The sequence below is a fragment of the Bos indicus x Bos taurus genome, chromosome 19 (genome assembly GCF_003369695.1).
Source record: "Bos indicus x Bos taurus breed Angus x Brahman F1 hybrid chromosome 19, Bos_hybrid_MaternalHap_v2.0, whole genome shotgun sequence".
In the NCBI taxonomy this organism is placed as follows: Eukaryota; Metazoa; Chordata; class Mammalia; order Artiodactyla; family Bovidae; genus Bos; species Bos indicus x Bos taurus.
Window position 1 is genome coordinate 26,287,812 of NC_040094.1, and position 19,796 is coordinate 26,307,607.

At 41.4% G+C, this 19,796-nt stretch overlaps 1 protein-coding gene across 5 annotated transcripts in view; it reads left to right on the forward strand.

Moving 5' to 3' along the window:
* The window catches only part of KIAA0753 (KIAA0753 ortholog), a 58,156-nt gene that overhangs the window by 3,180 nt on the left and 35,180 nt on the right, over window positions 1–19,796 (forward strand). For 2 of the 5 annotated variants that reach the window (XM_027517267.1, XM_027517269.1), the window contains exons 2-7: window positions 2,502–2,664; window positions 8,723–9,347; window positions 11,150–11,256; window positions 13,285–13,347; window positions 13,759–13,974; window positions 15,803–16,013. In XM_027517267.1, the coding sequence (XP_027373068.1) occupies window positions 2,572–2,664; window positions 8,723–9,347; window positions 11,150–11,256; window positions 13,285–13,347; window positions 13,759–13,974; window positions 15,803–16,013 (1,315 nt within the window). In that variant the 5' untranslated portion in view covers window positions 2,502–2,571. Of the gene's footprint in view, window positions 1–834; window positions 1,631–2,501; window positions 2,665–8,722; window positions 9,348–11,149; window positions 11,257–13,284; window positions 13,348–13,758; window positions 13,975–15,802; window positions 16,014–19,796 lie in introns of those variants that run through there. The other 3 variants (XM_027517270.1, XM_027517268.1, XM_027517266.1) reach the window with 3 other exon arrangements.

A 19,796-nucleotide genomic window follows, 5' to 3' on the forward strand; every position in this document is an offset into this window, starting at 1 on the left:
TGCCAGCATTTCCCTGACGGTGGGGGTGCCCACAGCTGCCGGGGCCCCTGGACCGCTGGTGGGCGATGTTATTTCTGGGGATAGCTCAGGTGAATGGGGAAGGAGACCCGTGACTGAGGTGCCCGTGGCTGCCAGGGCTGTAGGACTTGTGGACGGGGAGACTGGCTCTGAAGGCGTTGCAGACCCATGGAGGAGACCTGACGGAGCCATCCCTGAGGCTGCGAGAGTGCCTCTGTCTTTGGGGGTGCTTGCAGCTGTAGGAGTTCCCATGGCAGGGCCCAGGCCTGCGGTGGTGTGGGTGACTGGGCCTGCAGGAGAAGAACCCAGGGCAGCTGTCTCAGACCTCACAGGGGTGAGGAGACAGTTCACAGAGGGCCCCAGGGCTCCCCGCACAGGGGAGATCGGAGGTAGAAATGTCCTGGCGCTGGCTGGGAGGAGCCAGCCAGTGGGGGTGTCTTACACCTGTGGGCATGGGACCAGGTTATGGAGGTGCCTGAGGTCAGCGGGGGAAGAACTGGACTATGAGAATGTGCCAGGAGTGTCCAGAACAGGTGTGACTGTGGGGGAGAATGGAGCTGAGGAGGTGCCCCCAGTTTCACGGGAGGAGACAGGCAGCGGCCTCATCAGAGATCACGCACGGCAGGGTGGGAGGAGACAGGCTGGAGGAGAGTCTGCTGTCAGGGCAGGGGGGAACAATTTGGGAGACAGTTTTGAAGGGGAGGACAGATTGAGGGGGGTGTTCCACTAGTAAGGATGGCGTTGGGGGATCCTGGGGCTCTTGGGGAGGGAACAGGTTGGGGAGAGGTTTGTCCTGTGGTGTAGGGATGTCTTGGGATGGAGGAGAGAGGCTTTGTGGAGACACCTCAACACATACGGGATGGCAAATCGGGAGGTTCCCTGGTGCAGTGGGAAAGGGACAGGTTGCAAGGAGAGGGATGTCCTCTCCTTTGTATGGAAACTTTGTATGGGGGAAAGGTTTGGGGTCGGTGTCCCTGGACTTTGTGTGTGCATGTGTTTGTGTGTGTGTGTAGCATCACTCGAGGTATTCTGGAACTGTGGGATCACCTAGTTTTTTCCTGTTGGAGAATGGACCCATAGGCCTTCGGCATCCAGCCAGGGAGTACTGACATCGTAAAAGTCCCAGCTGCGAGAGCCCGACTCTGCAGGCTCCTTCCTCCTGCGGCTCCAGCCCCTGAACTCTGTTGACATCAGGCCAATTGCGATGGCCTCACTCGCGTTCCTCTTCCCGTCTTCGCTTTTGATTGTATCTCTACAGCCTTAGAAACAAGGAATCTTTATATTCCTACCCGTGTATCAGTCTTTAAGCAAATCCAGTCTACAATCCTTGGCTTTATTCAAAAGTTTGGGAAATCCTGAGTTTTCCAGTTGAGTTCCTATTGAATTCTTTAAGAGGACAAGCTCTCCTCATACCTTTAATGCCGGTCAACTTATGGAAAATCTGCTTAATTCGACAAATGTTGAGTTGAATTGTCTACCGTGCTCAAAACACTGTGTTGGGGGAAATCTCAGAGAAGCACACGACAAGGTCCTTCCCCTCAAGGAACCTTGTCTAGCTGGGAAGCTGAGACAGATACCTGTGAAATAGGTAAATAACAACGCAAGCAAGTGGGTGAGTACAGGGGGCGTGGTGTCTATAAGGAGGCATTCAGAACAGGGAGAGGCCCTCCCTTGTGGTTTACAAAACACTTTCCTATCTTTGGACAGCTGTAGGGTGGGGGAGAGTTAGGGTGAACCTGAAGAGGTACAGAGGTCATTCCGCTAGTTCCTGGCCATTTCTGGCATCCGTCTAGGTATTCTGATGCCACTGGTTTATTTAGAGTCACTCAGAGTTAGATCCTTTTGAGCTACCTAGAAGAGTGAAGTGTACTGCCTTTTGGTTGGTAATTAGAATTTATTAACATAGGCTGTATATCCATAAAACTCCTGCTGGAAAGTGCATGTTTACCATAGAAGAGCTCCGTTTTTGGAATAACATCTTATTGGCGACCCTTGAGCTGTGAACTTTGGAATGAAAAGGACTCAGGAAGTAGTCATCAGGCTAGTTGTTGTTTAGTTGCTCAGTCCTGTCTGGGACTCTCTGCGACCGTATGGATTGTAGCTTGCCAGGTCCCTCTGTTCGTGGGATTTCCCAGGCAAGAATACCAGAGTAGGTCGCTATTTCCTTCTCCATCGGATCTTCTTGACTCAGGAATTGAAGTATAATTCCTGCGTCTTCTGCATTGGCAGGCAGATGCTTTACCACTGAGGCACGAGGAAAGCCCATGTCATTAGGCTAGTGTGTCCCCTATTCTCGTGGAAAGTAGACTTTCAACAGTGCAGTTGCTTTAGTATATGAAAGAAACGGTCAGCAGAAGCATTCGCTCTAGTGTGAGGTTGCTATGGACTACTAGAAGACTCGTACGTGAGCAGAGCATTGTGTTTTACTTATTCTTTCACTTTGTTGGAAAAGGTTGGTCTAAAAGTGCTTTCTTTTATGTCAGGCAATGATTTTAGGAGAAAACTGTTGGCCAATGACTGAGCTTTCACTCTCCGTCTACACTGTCTGACACCATGGGACCAGGCCGACCAGCCTCAACCTGCGTTCATCTAGCATCTGGTGTCCAACTCGATGGGAGGAGTGACCCCAGGAAACTTCACACCCAGGTAGTTTTGTTTTGTTTTTCTCTTCCGATTTTTGTTACGAAGCTTTTCAGACAAAGAGAAAAGGACAGTGAACACATTTTAAATCACCGTTTAGATTTAAGCATTATCACACCTAAGAAAATGGAAAAAAGTAACTCCCTCATATTCTCTAATAATGTCTTCTTTCAGCCTCACCCACTTGTCCTCTAAATGTCTTTTTGTATTAATGAAAATCCTCACACATACAGCAAGCTGCATTTTACAGTGAATATATCTGTCCTTCAGTCCATGCCTCTAGAATCCGTTCATCAGTCCATCTTACTTTAGGATGCATATCAAACTAAATTGCAGATGTGAGTACCCTAAGTACTTGTGCATGCATATCATAGACTAGAATTCTTTCTTTGTATACTGTTTTCTTTTATTTTGATGTATATTTTACATCTTAAGCAACTACATTGAAATGTATACATTTTGTCATATTTGCTAAGTTTTGATCAGTGTGTACACACATGTTTAAGTCATATCTCAGATACTGATCATTTCCATTACCCCAGAACGTTCTCTTGTGCCCCTTCCTAGTCAGTCGTGCTGCCCACCCTTAACAGGCAACCGCTATTCTGATTTTTTTTCACCGGGATTAGTTTCTGTGTTCTAGAACTTCATGTACACAGAATCATATACTACGTACTCTTTGGCGTGAGGCTTCTTTCACTGGGTATAATGTTTCTGAGATTGATCCACCTTGTTGGGTGTATCAGTAGTTACTTTTTTAATACTGAGTCCTGTTCCATACCACTGTTTATTCATTCCCTAATTGATGGACACCTGGGCTATTTCTAGTTTAAGCCATTGTGAGTGAAGCTGCTACATTCTTATACAAATCTTTTTGCAGACATGTTTTCATTTCTCTTGGGTAAATACCTGGGAGTAAAATTACTGGCTCATAGAGTAGGTGTATATTTCGTTTTTTAACAAACCAACAGACTTTCCCAAAGCAGTCTGTATCATTTTATGTTCCTACCAGTAATGAATGAGAGCTCCAGCTGTGCCACATCTTGGCCAGCATTTGGTATGTTTTTTAATTGTAACTGTTTTGGTGGGTGTGTAGTAATATGTCAGATAAAATTTTGACTTAATTTCAGACTGACAGAAAAGTTGCAAGAATGGCACACAGTGTTCCTGGATACTCTTCTCCTGGATTTCCCAGATGTTAACTTTTTATTACATGTCCCCTCTCCCTTGCTCCCTCTCTTCTTCCTTTTTCTTTTCTTTTCTTTCTGTCTCGCTTCACACACACACACACACATACACACACACACACACACATGGAATTGTTTTCTGAACTGATTAAGTTAAGGACATGATACCCTTTTGCCTCTAAGTACTTGAGCTTGTATAATCATGGTATAGTGACCAAAATCAGGAAGTTAGCATTAAAATGATGCTATCGGGTCATCTACAGACCTCACTGAGATTTTTTTAGTTGTTTCAATAATGTCCTTAATGGTGAAAGAAAATCCAAAATCATGACTTTTGTTACGTTTCTTTAGTTTCCTTTAATCTGAATGATTTCTGAGTCTGTATTTCATGACATTGACATTTTTGAAAAGTGCAGACCTGTTACTTGAGGATTTCCCCTCAATTGGGGTTTGTCTGAAATTTTCTCACAGTTACATTCAGGTTGTGCCCCTGCGGTGGGAAGACCTCTGAAGTGATGCTGAGTTCTTCTCAGTGCATCACCTCAAGAGGTACATAGGTCGATTCATTCCCGTTACTGACCATGTTCACTTTTATTGTTTAATTAAGGTGGTGTCTGCCAAGTTTTCCATTGTAAAGTTATTCTCTTACCTTTTGTAATTGGAAGTTTCTGTCTTTGAGACCATGTTAATATCCTTTTACTTCCGAGACTTCATTTGCTTTTAGCACTCATTGATGACTTTGGCCTGAACCAGGTTTTTATTATGACAGTTGACAAGTGGTGATTTACTTATATCAGAGGATACTTTTAGCATTTTACTTAATTAAATATGATATTCAAACGGTCTCTTATTTGGTCAGTGAAATGAGAGTCACTTCAAGTTGATTCCAGTGTCCTTTTCACGTTGCCATCAATCTTTGACCACTTTTTGGTATAAAAAGATATGCCATGCTCAGAGTATTTTGCCCCTTCCCAGCCATTCTTGAAAGGAGCCTTCATCCCTTTGGTGGTGAATGGATTTTAGAAGTCAGTGTCTAGGTACTGGATATGCTTGTTAGTTCTTGGATGTCAGTGTTTTGTCCTATGCTGTCCCCTAGGACTGAGATGGGGAATAGCTGTGTACACTCGTGTGCCTGAACACAATTCATATGCAGCTCTGCACTTACATCTGCATCCCTCCTCCTTCCTTCTCCTCTCCTCTCTCTTATTCCCTTCTTTCCCTCCTTTCTCTGTGTCTCTCTGCCTGTCTGCCTGCCTATCGTCTATATTAAAACCCTCTGAATGCACATAGGTGTCTCCAGTCCAGTCCAACACTTCGCATCTGTAACTCCCATATTCAAGTAAAACCAGTTTCCAGTTACCCACAGTGTGTGTACTCATTTGCTTAATCCTAGAATGTACAAAACTGTTTGAAAATGCGACCCACGCCTCTGCAAAGAAAAAGAACACTACAGGTTAGAGCTCAGTGTTTGTTCAGAGGACTTGTCTTTAGCCTGAGGGCAGATAGTCCACATGTTATGTTCAGAAGTTGATTGGGTTGATTTTTTTTTTTTAGCCCTCACTTTTTAGTCTGGTTGTGTTAGTCTTTTGAACTTCAATTTGCTTCATTGGTTTCTGTTAGTATTAATTTGTAGTGTTTTCCTTCATCCTTCTGAATTTTGTTTATTATCTCTTTCCCTTTCTCCCCTCTCTCTTCCTTCCTTTCTCTCCAGTGTATGTGAAACATTAACGTGATTCCAAACAGATCTATGCAAAAAAGAACAGTGAAATATTACCACCCCCACCCCCAACCATTCCCTCTGTCCTTTCCACCCGATTCCTCCCCATACCCTGTAGATACTTTATCTTATTTGATTTTTCTTCCCTGTGTTTGTTTTTGCACAAATGATCAGCTGCATGTGTACTTTCTCATGAACTATCTCTCCCCTCTTTTGAAGGGTGGAATAGCCTGCCAATGCAAGAGGCACAGGAGGCGTGAGTTCAATCCCTGGGTCAGGAAGATCCCCTGGAGAAGGAAACTGCAACCCACTCCAGTGTTCTTACCTGGAGAATCCCATGGACAGAGGAGCCTGGTGCGCTGGCGTTGCAAACAGTTGGACACGACTGAGCATGCATGCACGCACATATTACAGATACTCTTTTTTGCACTGACCAGCATACCTGAGGAAATGGCAACCCACTCCAGTGTTCTTACCTGGAGAATCCCAGGGATGGGGGAGCCTGGTGGGCTGCCTCTATGGGGTCGCACAGAGTCGGACATGACTGAAGCGACTTAGCAGCAGCAGCAGCAGCAGCATACCTGAGAAATCCCTACACATGGGTTCTTGTACATCTTTCTCATTCTTCTTTACATCTTCATGGTACTTCTCTGCGTGGGTGTACCATAGACTGAGACATGCTTTTACATGGGCATTTAGATCAACTTCAGTGCTTTGCAGTTGCAAACAACACATGTATACCCTGTGCGCATGTATTGTTGTGGGTATATCTTCAGAATATATTTCTGGAAGTGAGACTGCTAGGTCAGAAGGCAAATGCATATATGGTTTTGTTCATTGTTGCCAGAGCCCCGTGCCCGGGACCTGTGCTCCCACCAGGACCCCCTGAGCAGGCCTGTCTTCCCACAGCCCTGCCAGCTCTTGTGGTGGTGTGTCTCTTGAGTTTGCTGCTCTGTTCTGTCTCAGTGTATTTTCACTTAGTATTTTTATGAGCCTGACCAACATTTCATGCATTTAAGGGTCATATTTCTATCTGTTTTTGTTGTTGTTAATTGTTCATGTGTTTTTACCATTTTCTACTGAGTTTTGATCTTTTTTTCACCTCAGTTTTTAAGATTTCTTTATATATGGGAGCCCTTTGTATTTGCAGATATTTTTCCAGTTCTTTCCAGATGGTGTTCTTTTTTAACCATAAAAAACAAGTTGTTTTTAAAATTTTTACTTGAAGTAATAAAATTTATCACTCTTATTACATGTGGATTTTGAGTTATAGTTGGAAAGCCTTTCTCTACACCCAGGTTAAATAGGAATTCACTCTTTGTTTATTTACTTTAGTACGTATATCAAATCTCCTAGGTATTTTAGGTCATTTTTTACTCTGGGGGGAAGGATTTCTCTAATAAGGCCACAAGTTCCAAGTACTGTTCCTCATTCTTTGCACTTTCCAGATGGTAACTTTTTTTTTTCTCTCTCATAATCTCTACTTCTTTTCCCTAAAATTCTTTCCTTCAGTTTTCTCGCACTGGGTTTATTTTAAACTGACTCTTCATGTACATGATTATATAAACACACATTATTATGTGCACTGTGAGAGTTGGGGAGGCTGTCTCCACGAACAAGACATCTTCGTACAGGCCTTGCCAAGCTTGCTGGCAGAATCTTCCAAGGCTGATGACCTGCCACAGACATGGACACGTCCAAAGCCACAGAACAATTTGCTCCCTTTGACATAGTAATCCCAGAACAGATAATTTATCCTCAGGAAATAATTTGCAAAGAGAAAAAAACTAAATGCATGGGAATATTAATTGAACTAATATTTCTATTATTGGAAAACCTGGAATAATCTCAGTCTTTAATAATAAGATTATAGTTAGGATAAGCATGAAAAGGCCATTCATTGGATTTTGGAAAATGCAACTATGAAAAATAATAAAATTTGTGGGAAGATGGAAGCACGCCTATGTTTATTAAGTGAAAAACAAAACCTGTGTCTATGATGAGGATGATGTTCAGTTGCTAAGCTGTGTCTGACTCTTTTGCAACCCCATGGACTATAGCCTGCCAAGCTCCTCTGCATGGATTTCCCAGGCAAGAATAGTGGAGTAGGTTGCCTTTTCCTTCTCCAGGGGATCTTCCTGACCCAAGGACTGAACCTGCATCTCCTGCAGTGGCAGGTGGATTCTTTACCTCTGAGCCTCCAGGGAAGCCCCATCTATCATGATAATAACCTACAAAAACTTCAACCTGCATGGAAAGGTGTAAGTGGACTATTTAGAGCAAGATGCATTTAGGCGCAGGATAAAAGATGTGGTCCAACCACCAGGTAGAAAGTCTCAGGAAAACCTGAAGAAGTATTGTCACTGGCTTAGATTCTGGGTGGTACGTCTGTGGAACAATTTTCAGGAACACTTGTGATGAACTGTGTTGGTCACTTACTGCAACCTGACATTTTGACACAGGGCAGAAGTCCACCACTGGGCAGTTGAAGAACTTACTGGTTTTGCTTGAAGCTTTCTGGGTTGACTTTGTGAGGAGGATCATAGTATGCTGCTAGTAACCAGAAGGATAATACAAGGGACTCAGTGATTTCTAAGAGCTTCCCAGGTGGCACCAGTGGTAAAGAACCCGCCTGCCAATGCAGGAGACAGAAGAGATATGGGTTCGATCCCTGGCGTTGGGATCTTTGATTTTTCTTCCCTGTGTTTGTTTTTGCACAGATGATCAGGTGCATTTGTACTTTCTCATGAACTTTGTCCTCTTTTGAAGGGTGGTGTAGGTGCAGGAAGTACAGGTTTGATCCCTGGGTAGGGAAGATGTGCTGGAGTAGGAAATGGCAACCTATTCTGGTATTCTTGCCTGGAGAATCCTGTGGACAGAGGAGCCTGGTGGGCTATAGTCCATGGGGTCGCACAGAGTTGGACACGACTGAAGCGACTTAGCAGCAGCAGCAGCAGCAGATGACTGTAGGATAAAACCAGGGGTATGTGATCAATTCAAGGGTGTGAGAGTGGCCAATTCTTTGCAACAGGAAAATAAATACCCCATAAGCACTAATAATAGTGTGGGTGAAATGTTAGAAACTTGATTGTAGACATATGTCAGCTATGCAATATGGTATTTTTCTAACATGTGCTTGCTTTTATTTATTTTTTTAAAGAACCAGCTGCAGTTTAATAGGAATGTTCCTACACATTCAAGCAACTTGGCAACCCAATACTCTTGCCCACATGGAATTAAAATCGAGAAACTGAAGCACTCATACAATGAGTCTTACCACTGTAGAGATTTGGATTTCAGAGATGGTCCCGGCCTGGGCAGCTCCGTTTCATTTTCTGTTGTATCAGAAGAGAGACTTAGCTATGCGGTTCATCTGGCCAAAAGAGATGTAAAACGAAGACAGTTAGAAGAACATAGAAAAGAGCATCACCTCAGAAGTCCACCCCACGTCTTTCGGAACTGTGGACACTCTCAGCATAAAACGTCTGACCTTGGGGTGGAAAGAGAGGAATCAAGGCGTCGGGAAGCCTGTCATGGCAGCCACCAGCCGTCCAAAGTAGAGATTTCCAGCTCAGGCGCCAAGGTATACCTGTACACATCTCATCCAGGACAGTCGGGTCTTCCTGTGCCAAATTCTCCACCCACGCATGATCCAGGCCTTCAGCCACATTCCAGGATAGATGACCACAAAAGCCTATGTGAACACAAATGCCTGCTGGAAGTTCAGCGACTCCAGAAAGAATTGAGCAGTTGTATCCGTAAAATTGAAGAAGTAGCTAAAAGAGGTGAGACAAATTGGACTCTTGACTTTGAAAAAAACGCTCCAAGAGGGTAGAGGCCAAATACGTTCTTCAGGACCCCTGCCCCTCATCAGTTCCCTTTCTGTCCTTCTGTCACTAGAATGAGCATTCATGGCAAGACAGGTGAATTTTGAGTTTGACCAGTGTCTTTTTTTCTGAAGAGTTTGCCCTAGCATCTCTCCAGCAGAGGCACCTGGAACAGCCCCTTTTCCTTAGGCTGTGCTAGGTGAGTTGAGTGACTGAGGGTCCCACCTAGTAATCACAGTACCTGCTGTCTTCTGGCGCCTGAGTGCAAATCATCCTATAATGTTTTGCTTCTGTATCCAGAAGTCCTTCTGGAAAAGTTATTTTTAATTTGTTCAGAAAAGAACATTATATAAACATGTATGTTCTAGATAAAAACAGTTCTAAGTTGGGCAATGTTTAGATGAGTATGCCGTAGTGATAGGGAGCTACAGAATATGTATGAGATATCTGACCGCAGAGTAGAAAGGAAGGTATATAACCCTCTCATACTGTTTTCTACAATCTTTCAGCTTTCTCTACACCATTGCATTTTCTTGGAGAGTAGAGGATTGGTTGCACATGGAAAATTTGGGGTTGCCATAGCTGAGAAGTAGGGGAGTCAAGCCTGGCTTTCAGACTGCAAGGCACAGGGAGTTGGCATCAAAAGGAGCTACTGTGCCAGGATAGTAGAGTCTATGATGATCTTTTGCATTTTAAAGTCAAGTAATGTATGCATATGCACGTTACATAATGAATTTAAGGTACGGTACAGAAACAGATTGAACAAAATAGAACAAAGATATGTAAATGAGGGTATTTTGGCATGGGAAAAAAACAAGGAAAGTACAAAATAAGACTTATTAGGAATGGGCAAAAGATTTGTTTCTAAGCTTCCACAGAGTCTGCTAAAGAAGAAAATGTGATCAATTAGAGAAAGAAAAAAAAATTGCACAAGGAGAAAATTATGCCAGGTATAGAGGTTGGAAGATTTCTCTGGTGGGTCTTCATAAAGAATATGTTGTGTAATATAAACAAGCCAAAAACATTCCTACATCACAGTAACAGAAATGTTTTGGCTTATTTCTCCTAGCTTTGCTCAGTGGTGGTCTGTAGCATGACCCCATGGAACAGTGTGGTAGAAACCATGCTCCTGGGGTGAGGTGGGGGAAGCAAAGCCACGAGGCATGCCGCCCTACTGAGGGGGGCTTGTATAGGGGGCCTTAGAGCACAGCTGCTCAGGTAGTCTTCCAGAAATAATTTCTTTGAACTAATCATTTGAAAATACGGAGCAGCATTGTGTACAAGGGTCTGCTTTCTGAGAAATAGACAAAGGCTTTGGCAAATAATTTTAGCCCTTGCTATCTTAATATGTTAGAGAAAGGTTTCCTCTTCTGGGTTCAGGATCAGAAAGTATAAAAGAAATTTTGCTATATATAAAAATAGGTCAATAAACTATTTTTTTTTAAATGGAAAGCATAGATTTGGGTTCAGTATAAATAGCTTAAAAGTAATAACTGCACAACAGTGGGCTAGGCTGTCCGGGGCATTTGGATTTGATTAACACCTTCCTGTCTCTTCCATCTCGGAGTCAAGTACACAGGCCCCCTTGCCCGTTGCTAGTTTCTTGGCTGATGAAAACAAATTTTTTGTTATGACAGCCTCATTTTTTTTCTTAGTAAAACTAAAGATCTTTAACCTCATTATTTCTTTGAGCCATTGAAGTTTTTAATCAGCTTTTATATATGGTTTATAATCCACTTTCGGGGGGAAAATATTTTCAGATCGCGTGGAAGAAGCTTTGGATCCTGATGAGGAGCGGAGGATCCGGGTCAGGAGACAGGAGCAGGCAGTCCGTTCTGCCCGCACGCTCTATGTCCTCCAGCAACAGGTGCGGAGGCGCAGGGACGAGGGTGGGGTGGGCTTCCCAGGGAATCGTGCTTTCCTTTCGTGCCAGAAGTATCAGCATCAGCGTATCCTACATGGATTCTGATATGTTTGTGCGTCTAAGTTTCCTGAATGTGTGGACAAGCAATTCTTCCTCTTTCTGCCCTCCGTCTTTATGTGTCTGTGTGTATACAGCCAAACTCTTTAAATACTGTTTTGTTCATTTTTTCCTGCTTTTGGGGGGTCACAGATGCTTGAGGATCTTCTGAAAGCTGTGTGTCCTTTCCCCAGGAAGAAATGCTTATACAGCACATATTTTTGTAGACAAGTTTAAGTGTATCGGTTACCCTGAAATCCTTGGTCCCCAGTAACGCACCTTGTAGTCTTAGAGGAAAGGGACTTTGTTAGTTTCCCATCCATTGCATGTTTATTGTATATTAGAAGCTTAGTACACAGTAGATGGGCTTCCCTGGTGGCTCAGCTGGTTAAGAATCTACTTGCAGTGTGGGAGACCTGGGTTCGATCCCTGGGTTGGGAAGATCCCCTGGAGAAGGGCTTCCCTCATAGCTTAGTCAGTATAGAATCTGCCTGCAATGCAGGAGATCCGGGTTCGATTCCTGGGTTGGGAAGATCCCCTGGAGAAGGAAATGGCAATCCAGTCCAGTATTCTTGCCTGGAAAATCCCATGGACAGAGGAGCCTGGCAGGCTACAGTCCATGGGGTTGCAAGAGTCAGACATGACTTAGCGACTAAACCACTACCACCGTGTAGTAGATAGTTTGGTTGTCTTTACTAAATAGTAAAGAATGAAGACTATGTTAAATGTCACTCAGGATACGTTTTGTCATTGTTCAGTTGCTCAGTCGTGTCCAACTCTTTGCGACCCCGTGGACTGCAGCATGCCAGTCTTCTCTGTCCAGGATACATGTAGTGGCTCATGAATAGGCATTTATATTATTTACATTATGGGTAGATTTTTAAAAATGTTTGTTTCAACTTTAATTGGAGAAGGAAATGGCAACCCATTCCAGTATCCTTGCCTGGAAAATCCTGTGGACAGAGGAGCTGCCCATGGGGTTGCAGAGTCGGACATGACTGTGCGACTTCACTTTTTCAATTTTAATGTCTTACTTGTTAGTAAGCATTGAACTTATTTCTGGTCGCTTAGGTCACATGTTAGCTTTCTTGCTTGAACCCCGAACTGGGCTCTTTGATTGAAAGATAATGCCTGAGTGAGATTTTGTTCTTATTCTTGTTGGCTTCTATTTTGGTCCTTACTCTACACTGCTGTCACAGGGATTGTTCTGAAACACGAATCTTAGCCTGTCAGAGCTCTGCTTGAAATGTGTGATTGGCTGTCTGTATCTAAGAGGGTGAAAGCTGACTTCTTTCTTTATCATTGATTAACTATTTTCTTTTTGGTTGTGCTGGATCTTTGTTGCTGCACACAGGCTTCTGTATTTGGTGAGCGGGGCCTACTCTCTAGTCGCAGCGCACAGGCTTCTTAGTGCCGTGGCTTTTCATGCTGCAGAGCACGGGCTCTAGGGCGCGTGGGCTTCAGTAGTCGCATGCAGCGCCTGGACTCTCGGAGCACAGGTTCAGTAGTTGTGGTGCATGGGCTTTGTTGCCCCACAGCATGTGGGATCTTCCAGGACCAGGGACTGAACCCTGCATCAGCAGGTGGATTCTTAACCTCTGGACCATCAGGAAAGTCCAAAAGCTGAATTCTTTGGCAGCACGGCACTGCAAACTTCCTGATGTGCTCCTGCCTTTCCCGAGTCACCTCCTTTATGTTAAATTCCTCTTTCAGTGGGAATCAAGGGATGGAAGGGAGACCTGTGCTGTAGTCACCATCTCAAACTGGAAACCAGTAGCTGTTGTGGGAGTGCTTGAATGAGGAGTCTGTTCTCATTTTCAAGTGACTTGAATCAATAATGGTTATATTTGGACAAGATAAGATGCATCCTTTTCTACAAAAAAGATCAGTGGAAAGGTACAAAGATTTTCATTTTTCCCCCCCTTTATGAACCAGGTTAAAGAAATCCAGGAAGAATTGGATAAATTGAGTCCACATAAGATTAAACACACTAAGAAGGTATGATGCAATTTAATTATGCTTAATTCTTATTATTTATAAACTACATTTCCAGTGCTTTGATGGTATTACATGTGGGTTCTCTGCACTGATATTTATCATCAACACTTGTAGAAACTTGTTAGGGAGTGAGCGTCTTAAATATCCTGACTTCGAGGATCACCTTCCAAGAAACAGGTTCTGAAAATAGATTGTTTGTTGCTGCAGCTGGTATAAGAAATTGAGCATGAGAGGGAAAACACTTTGTCATTAGGAAAACTTTAAACTTTACAGTTCCCTTTACTATGAAAACGTTTTCACAATGGAAGTCGTTCTTACACAGAAGATTGACTGTAAATGTTTGTTAAGGGTTGGGTGAACATTTAGATGTTCTGAGTATTGAAGTAACTCTTGCATCTCGTTTACTGCCAGTCATGGGCAGTGTCCAGGCTGGCTGCTGCCCATCGAGGAGCAATTCGGGCCTTACAGACGTTTGTCACTCAGTTCACTGCCGGAGGGGAGTACCCTGTTCCTACTTGGTGCAAGGAGCTGGGCAGTCTTATCCGCCAGCTCTCTCTCTGTTCTGCCAAGCTGGAGGCTGAGTCTTCTGTCCCTGATGTGGTGATAGATATCCTGCAACAGATCGAGGTATGAAATTGACCATGATTTGTATTTAAAGTGTATTATTTCTAAGCGGGGAGGTTGTGTTCACCACTGCCCGATTTCATTGAGGTTCACAGAGAATACAAGACTTGTCTGATACCTAGTAAATTCAAGCTTTGCAGAGAGCAGAAGGAGCACTTCATTTTCATTGTTTTTATAGTCTAGTCAATATTGTGTCTTACTTCTTTGAGAAATGGTGTCTTAAGTCTAGGACATAAAACAACTCATAACCAGGCCATTAATTAAGCAGAATATTCCATTCCATGACCATGCCATTTAATAAAGAATGTATTAGCATATGAAAGGAAAACAGTAAAACACTGTTTAGTAGTTAGGTTAGCATATCAGTGTACAACTAGATAGATTTTTGAAAACTAGATAGATTTTTGAAAAGAAGCACAAAAATGTATGGAAGCAAGCCTAAAGTCTTGTGCTACGGCTAGAGACTTCTGGAGATCCCAACTGGTGTGTACTAAGTTGTTTTTATTGGTGATGTTCTTAGTTTTTGGTGATGAAGACGACAAAAACAGTCTGTCCTTAAATCTTGATAGTTCTCTGAAGTTTAGAGAATGCTGCCATTCATCCTTACTATATTGGTGTGATTTGCAGTTGGTTTTATTACTATTTTACATATTAAAAAAAGCAAAGCTCAGAGACATGACACAGACACTTCTCTTGAAGGCTGGGAATCAAACACCTGTCTTCGAACTCCCGTACCATTGTTATTTCCACTGTAACACACGTTTTCATCCACAGATTAAAAAAAAAAAGCCTTTATGTTGGTGTGAGATATATAATAGTAAACTGTTAGCTATAGGGAAGCACGCTGTAGTGGGAAGAATTCTAGAGCAAGTGACAGACCATTTCTACCATTAGCTAGCCCTTGGTGATCCTTAAGACCCTTTCTACCTTTATCCAGCAAATATATTTGTGATTTATGTTGCTTACATTTATGTATATGGAATCACTATCAGGAATGCAATTTTATTTGAAGAACATAGCTTGATCATTCTAGAAAGGATCTCAAGAGATAGAAACTGTCTATCCCAAAGTTTGGGCAAGAGTACCTTAACATAATGTTTCTTAAACATACCCTTTATCTCCCCTACATTTGGAAATATTCAGTAGCACAAGAAATTTATTCTTGTTGATGTGTACTACACTATCCCACAGTTTATGTTCTTATCCTTACTGTCATCTGAACTAAATGTCCCTGACTGTGTTCAGTTTTCATTAACATGTACTGACCATGGGAGACTGGGCCCTTGCTGCCTGGTGATGAGTGAGTGGGTGCTTGTTAGAGCACATGCCTCTCTCAGGAAAGGGGGCTGGCAGGGACAGATCTCCCCCATTGTGGTGGATGAGTGATCAGAGCCATTAACATGCTAAGTTTCCTTTAGTTTATGAAGATGTGCGTTATAGTTTGTGTGCCCACTTAAAAGATTATTTAAGTTTATGAGGTTTTCATTGGAAACTAATGAAATAAATTATATTGGATTATATTCTGAAGACTGTGGTTAGTTTTTAAACGGGGATCCTTAGTTTTAGAATTTGGATACCTTTAATAGTAATGATATTCTTTACTTGTTGATCATTGGTTTTCATGAGCTAAACATGTAAAAGAACATGCAGAATTCCTTTTATTAACTGGATGTCCTATATAACCAAGTTTTAAAAGTAAGTGATGGTTCACTAACAATTGGAGATGGCTATTTAATAACATATTTTTCCAGGGTCCCCATTTTCCATTTTGTGATCAACAGTCAGACTTCTGTGAGACAAACTAAGAGAATGATTGACTGTTTCATGGCAGGCTTTGGAATCTCTCCTGGAAAAGAAACTGTCTCCAAAAAAGGCAAAGAAATGTTTCGGTGAAATTCGGAGCAGATTTCCCATTGGTAGCCAAAGGGCTTTAGAGAGATGGCGAAACACATCCCCAAAGAGTGAGAGGAAGCCCTTTGTAGCAAAGGAGATATTTCCACAGGAAACAAGACAACCTTCAGTGGCAAAGAAGCTCCTTGCTGGTATGTGTCCTAAAGTGTTTACTGCAAGATACTTTATTCCTTGACATTGTCTGGGCTTTAACAGTTGCCACATTGATTTATGCCACAGGATTTATGTCTGGTCAACAATAAGTGCACTTGAACTAGGATAAGTGAACAGCAGCCAAGATGCTACTTTAGGCTGGAGGCTGGAGTATTTCCATAGAGGAGGGAGAGTGAAGAAAGTAAAATTTCCTTTTCCTGCATTTGGGCTAACCAAAGTAAATTCCTACAGAGCTGACAGTTAGAACCCTACTTTCTCTTCTGAGTTTGTTTATTTACATTTTAATGATAGCTGTGTATACATATACACACAAACACATACTTGGTTGATATGAATGGATTTTTTTTTTTTTAACATAGGTAATAAATAAATTCTTGTTATTCCAGTAAGTAGAATTACAAGCTTATGTGGTTTGCCCATTTAAAACAGACACTGCCAACTTGCCCTTGAAAATGGGTGTACAGTTATGTTTTCAACTAGCACTGACCATCAGTATATATTTCCCCATATCCTTACCAAGTACTTTATACAATGAAATATAAAAAATTTCCAGTCTCTTGGTGGAAAATGTTACTGAATATCTTATTGTTTTATATTATATTCCCTGGTTCCTGGTGAGGAAGATTTTTCTTTCACATGTTCCTTGGCCTTGTTTATTTCTTCCTCTTCTGTGATTTGTCTGTTCATATCCTTTGCCATCTCCCTGCTGGGTTCTGTCTTTGCTTCAGAAGTTCTTTATGTATTTTGGATCTTCATCCTTTTCTGGTTTACATATATCATAAATATTTTCTCTTAAGATGCTTGACTTTTGCAGGGTCCCCCTTTCCCAGTATAAAGGGAATGCATTTTGACACATGATACTGACTCTTGAGTTTTGGCAAATGTGCATATGAAGTTAAGGAAATTTTCTTCTGTTCCTGTTTTGCTGAGAGATTTTCTTGTCCTCTTTTTTTTTCTTCATAGTTAAACTTCATACTGATAGTACTTTAAAGTAGTTTTAAAATTTTAATATTGAAATTTTTAATGTGCCATTATATCAGTGTATGGACAAATCCAATAAGCTGGTTTCCCTTATTTTAGTTGAAGTAGAATATATGATGGCTCATCGGGTAAAGAGCCTGCCTGCAGTGCAGGAGACACAGGAGATGTGGGTTTGATCTTTGGTTTGGGAAGATCCCCTAGAGGAGGAAATGGCAACCCACCCCAGTATTCTTGCCTGAAAAATCCCAAAGGTTTGCCAAGAGTCAGACACAGCAGAGCAACTAAGCAACAACAGTTTTCCTTTTATAAGTTGAAGTGGAATGTACAGTCATTGGATTTTGTCCAGTTTGGAGTGGTTTTAAGGAGAACTACTGTGATTGTTTTTATATACGTCTCTTGGTACATGTGTGTATGTATTTCTTATGGGTTTATTCCCAGGAGTATTATTGTTAGGTCATCAGGGTATGTATTTGTTCAACTGTAATAAGGATTTTTTTCAAAGTAGTTTTATCTTTTATATTCCAACCAGTCGCCTATGAGAATAGTTGCTATACATCCTTGTCAGCACTTGTTATTAGTTTTAAAAATTTTAGCCACCTGCTTGGTGTGTAAGGCTGTCATTGTGGTTTTAGTTTATATTTTCTGGATGATTTATGGTGAGTACTTTTTCGTATATTTATTGGCCATTTACATGTCTTTTGTGAAGTGCCAGTTCAAGTCTCTTTCCCAGTCCTCCCTCTGCCTCCCTCTCTTTCTTATTTTCTGTTCCTTTTTTCCTTTCACTTTTCTCAATTGATTTGTCGAGTTCTTTGTAGGAGTATGCTGCATATGGGCCCTTTCCCAATTACCTGTGTTATAGATATTCTCTTAGAAATAAGATGTGGCTTGCTTTTAAATGTTGCTGTAGTGTCTTTTGATGGACAGAATTCTTAATTTCACTTAATTCCAACGTGGCAATCTTTTCCTATATAAGGTTTTTGTTTTTTAAGATTGTTTTTGGATCTTGTTTAAGAGGCTTTTCCTGGAAAAGGAAATAGCAGCGCACTCCAGTATTCTTGCCTAGGAAATCCCATGGACAGAGGAGCCTGGCAGGCTACAGTCCATGGGGTCACAAAGAGTCAGACATGATTTAGCGAGGAAACAACAATAACGCCCTGGTTGGGGGAAAAAATAAAGAATTAATTACTAGGGAAAAAAAAAGCTTTTCCCTTTGCTATAGTTAAGGAAACATTTTCCTATATTATTTTCTAGAAAAGGTTCATTTTCTTCCGGGTGGATATCTACTTGAGGTAGCACTCTTCGTTGAAAACATTATCCTTTTTCCCGCAGTGGCGATGTCACTTTTGTCATAAGTGAAGTGTCCACATGTGTAGGGTCACTTCCTGGGTCCTTTCTTCTCTTCCACTGATCTAATTGTGGGTTCTTAGGCTAGTGTATACTATCTTAATTATTCTAAGTCAGTAGGTTCTTAGGCTAGTGTATACTATCTTAATTATTCTAAGGCAGCTTTTGTCACCAGTGACCCTCAGTATTTCCATAGAAATCTTAGGATCAGAATTTGTTGCTTCCCTGCCCTCTCTCTCTCAACACTCCCAAACAAACAACCTATTGAAATTTTGATGGGGAATTGATATCTTTACAAAATTATATTTCCCAATCCACAGGCAGGGTATATGTCCCTCTATTCATTTAAGTTGTTTTTAAATACTCTTAGTAACTTACAGTGTGTGTGTGTGTGTTCATCTTTAGTTAGAATTATTGCTATTTCCAGCGCTCTAGTAAAGGATGTCTTTTTAAAAATTTAATTTCTAGCGTATATTATGGGTATACACATAGTTGATTTTGTGTGTTGATCTTGTATCTAGCAACCTTGCTAATTTATTTCTGTAATTTATCTGCATATTATTTGTGTTTTGCAATGTATATAGTCATGTCATCTATAAATATAACCATTGGTTTATGTCCTCCTTTCCAATCTTTATTTCTTTTATTATTTTTTTTCTATGGTTTTCTGGTTTTATTTACTTGATTTAGACGACTGATATAAAGGTATGTTAAAGTCTTTGAAGACTTTTAAAATTTCTCATTGTATTTGTATTCATTTTTGTTTAGTACATTTTGAAGTCATGCTATTAGATGCATAAGCATTCCTTACTGATAAATCTTTTTTGGTGGATTTTATATATTATTATTAAATATTTGTCTTGCTAATGTCATTCACTTTGGGTTCTGTTTTGTTTGATACAAATATTGTTTCATCTACCCAACTTATTTGGCATTTACCTAGAATAACATTTCACATCCCTTTATGTACAGTCCGTCTTTGCTCTTTTAAGAATGTTTGTTGTAAGTTCTTCATTGTCAGTGTTTTTCACCCTGTTGTAGAGTTCTATATTTAACCTACTGACATTTACTGAGATTAATGGCACATTTGGACTTCTTTCTCCCTTTTTATTTTGATCTGCCACTTCTTTTTCTTTGTTGTAATTTACTATGTTAATCGAGTTCTTGTTTCATTTTGTTTCCTCTACTGATCTGAAGTTATAAATCAGTTCACTTTCTCAATTTGTCACTAATTCTATGGCACCTGCATAGTATAATGTCCTGCCTGTATCGTGAATGTAACAAAACCTAACCTCCTCAGTCGCTGTTAGATATTCACTTGCTGTAACGGGGCATTCTGTTCCCTTCATTGGTAGGCGGGTAGAACCAATGCTGCCACCTTCCTTCTACCCAGGGGCCGCCTTCCGCTCAGTGTGGGTGTGATGCTTATTGGATGC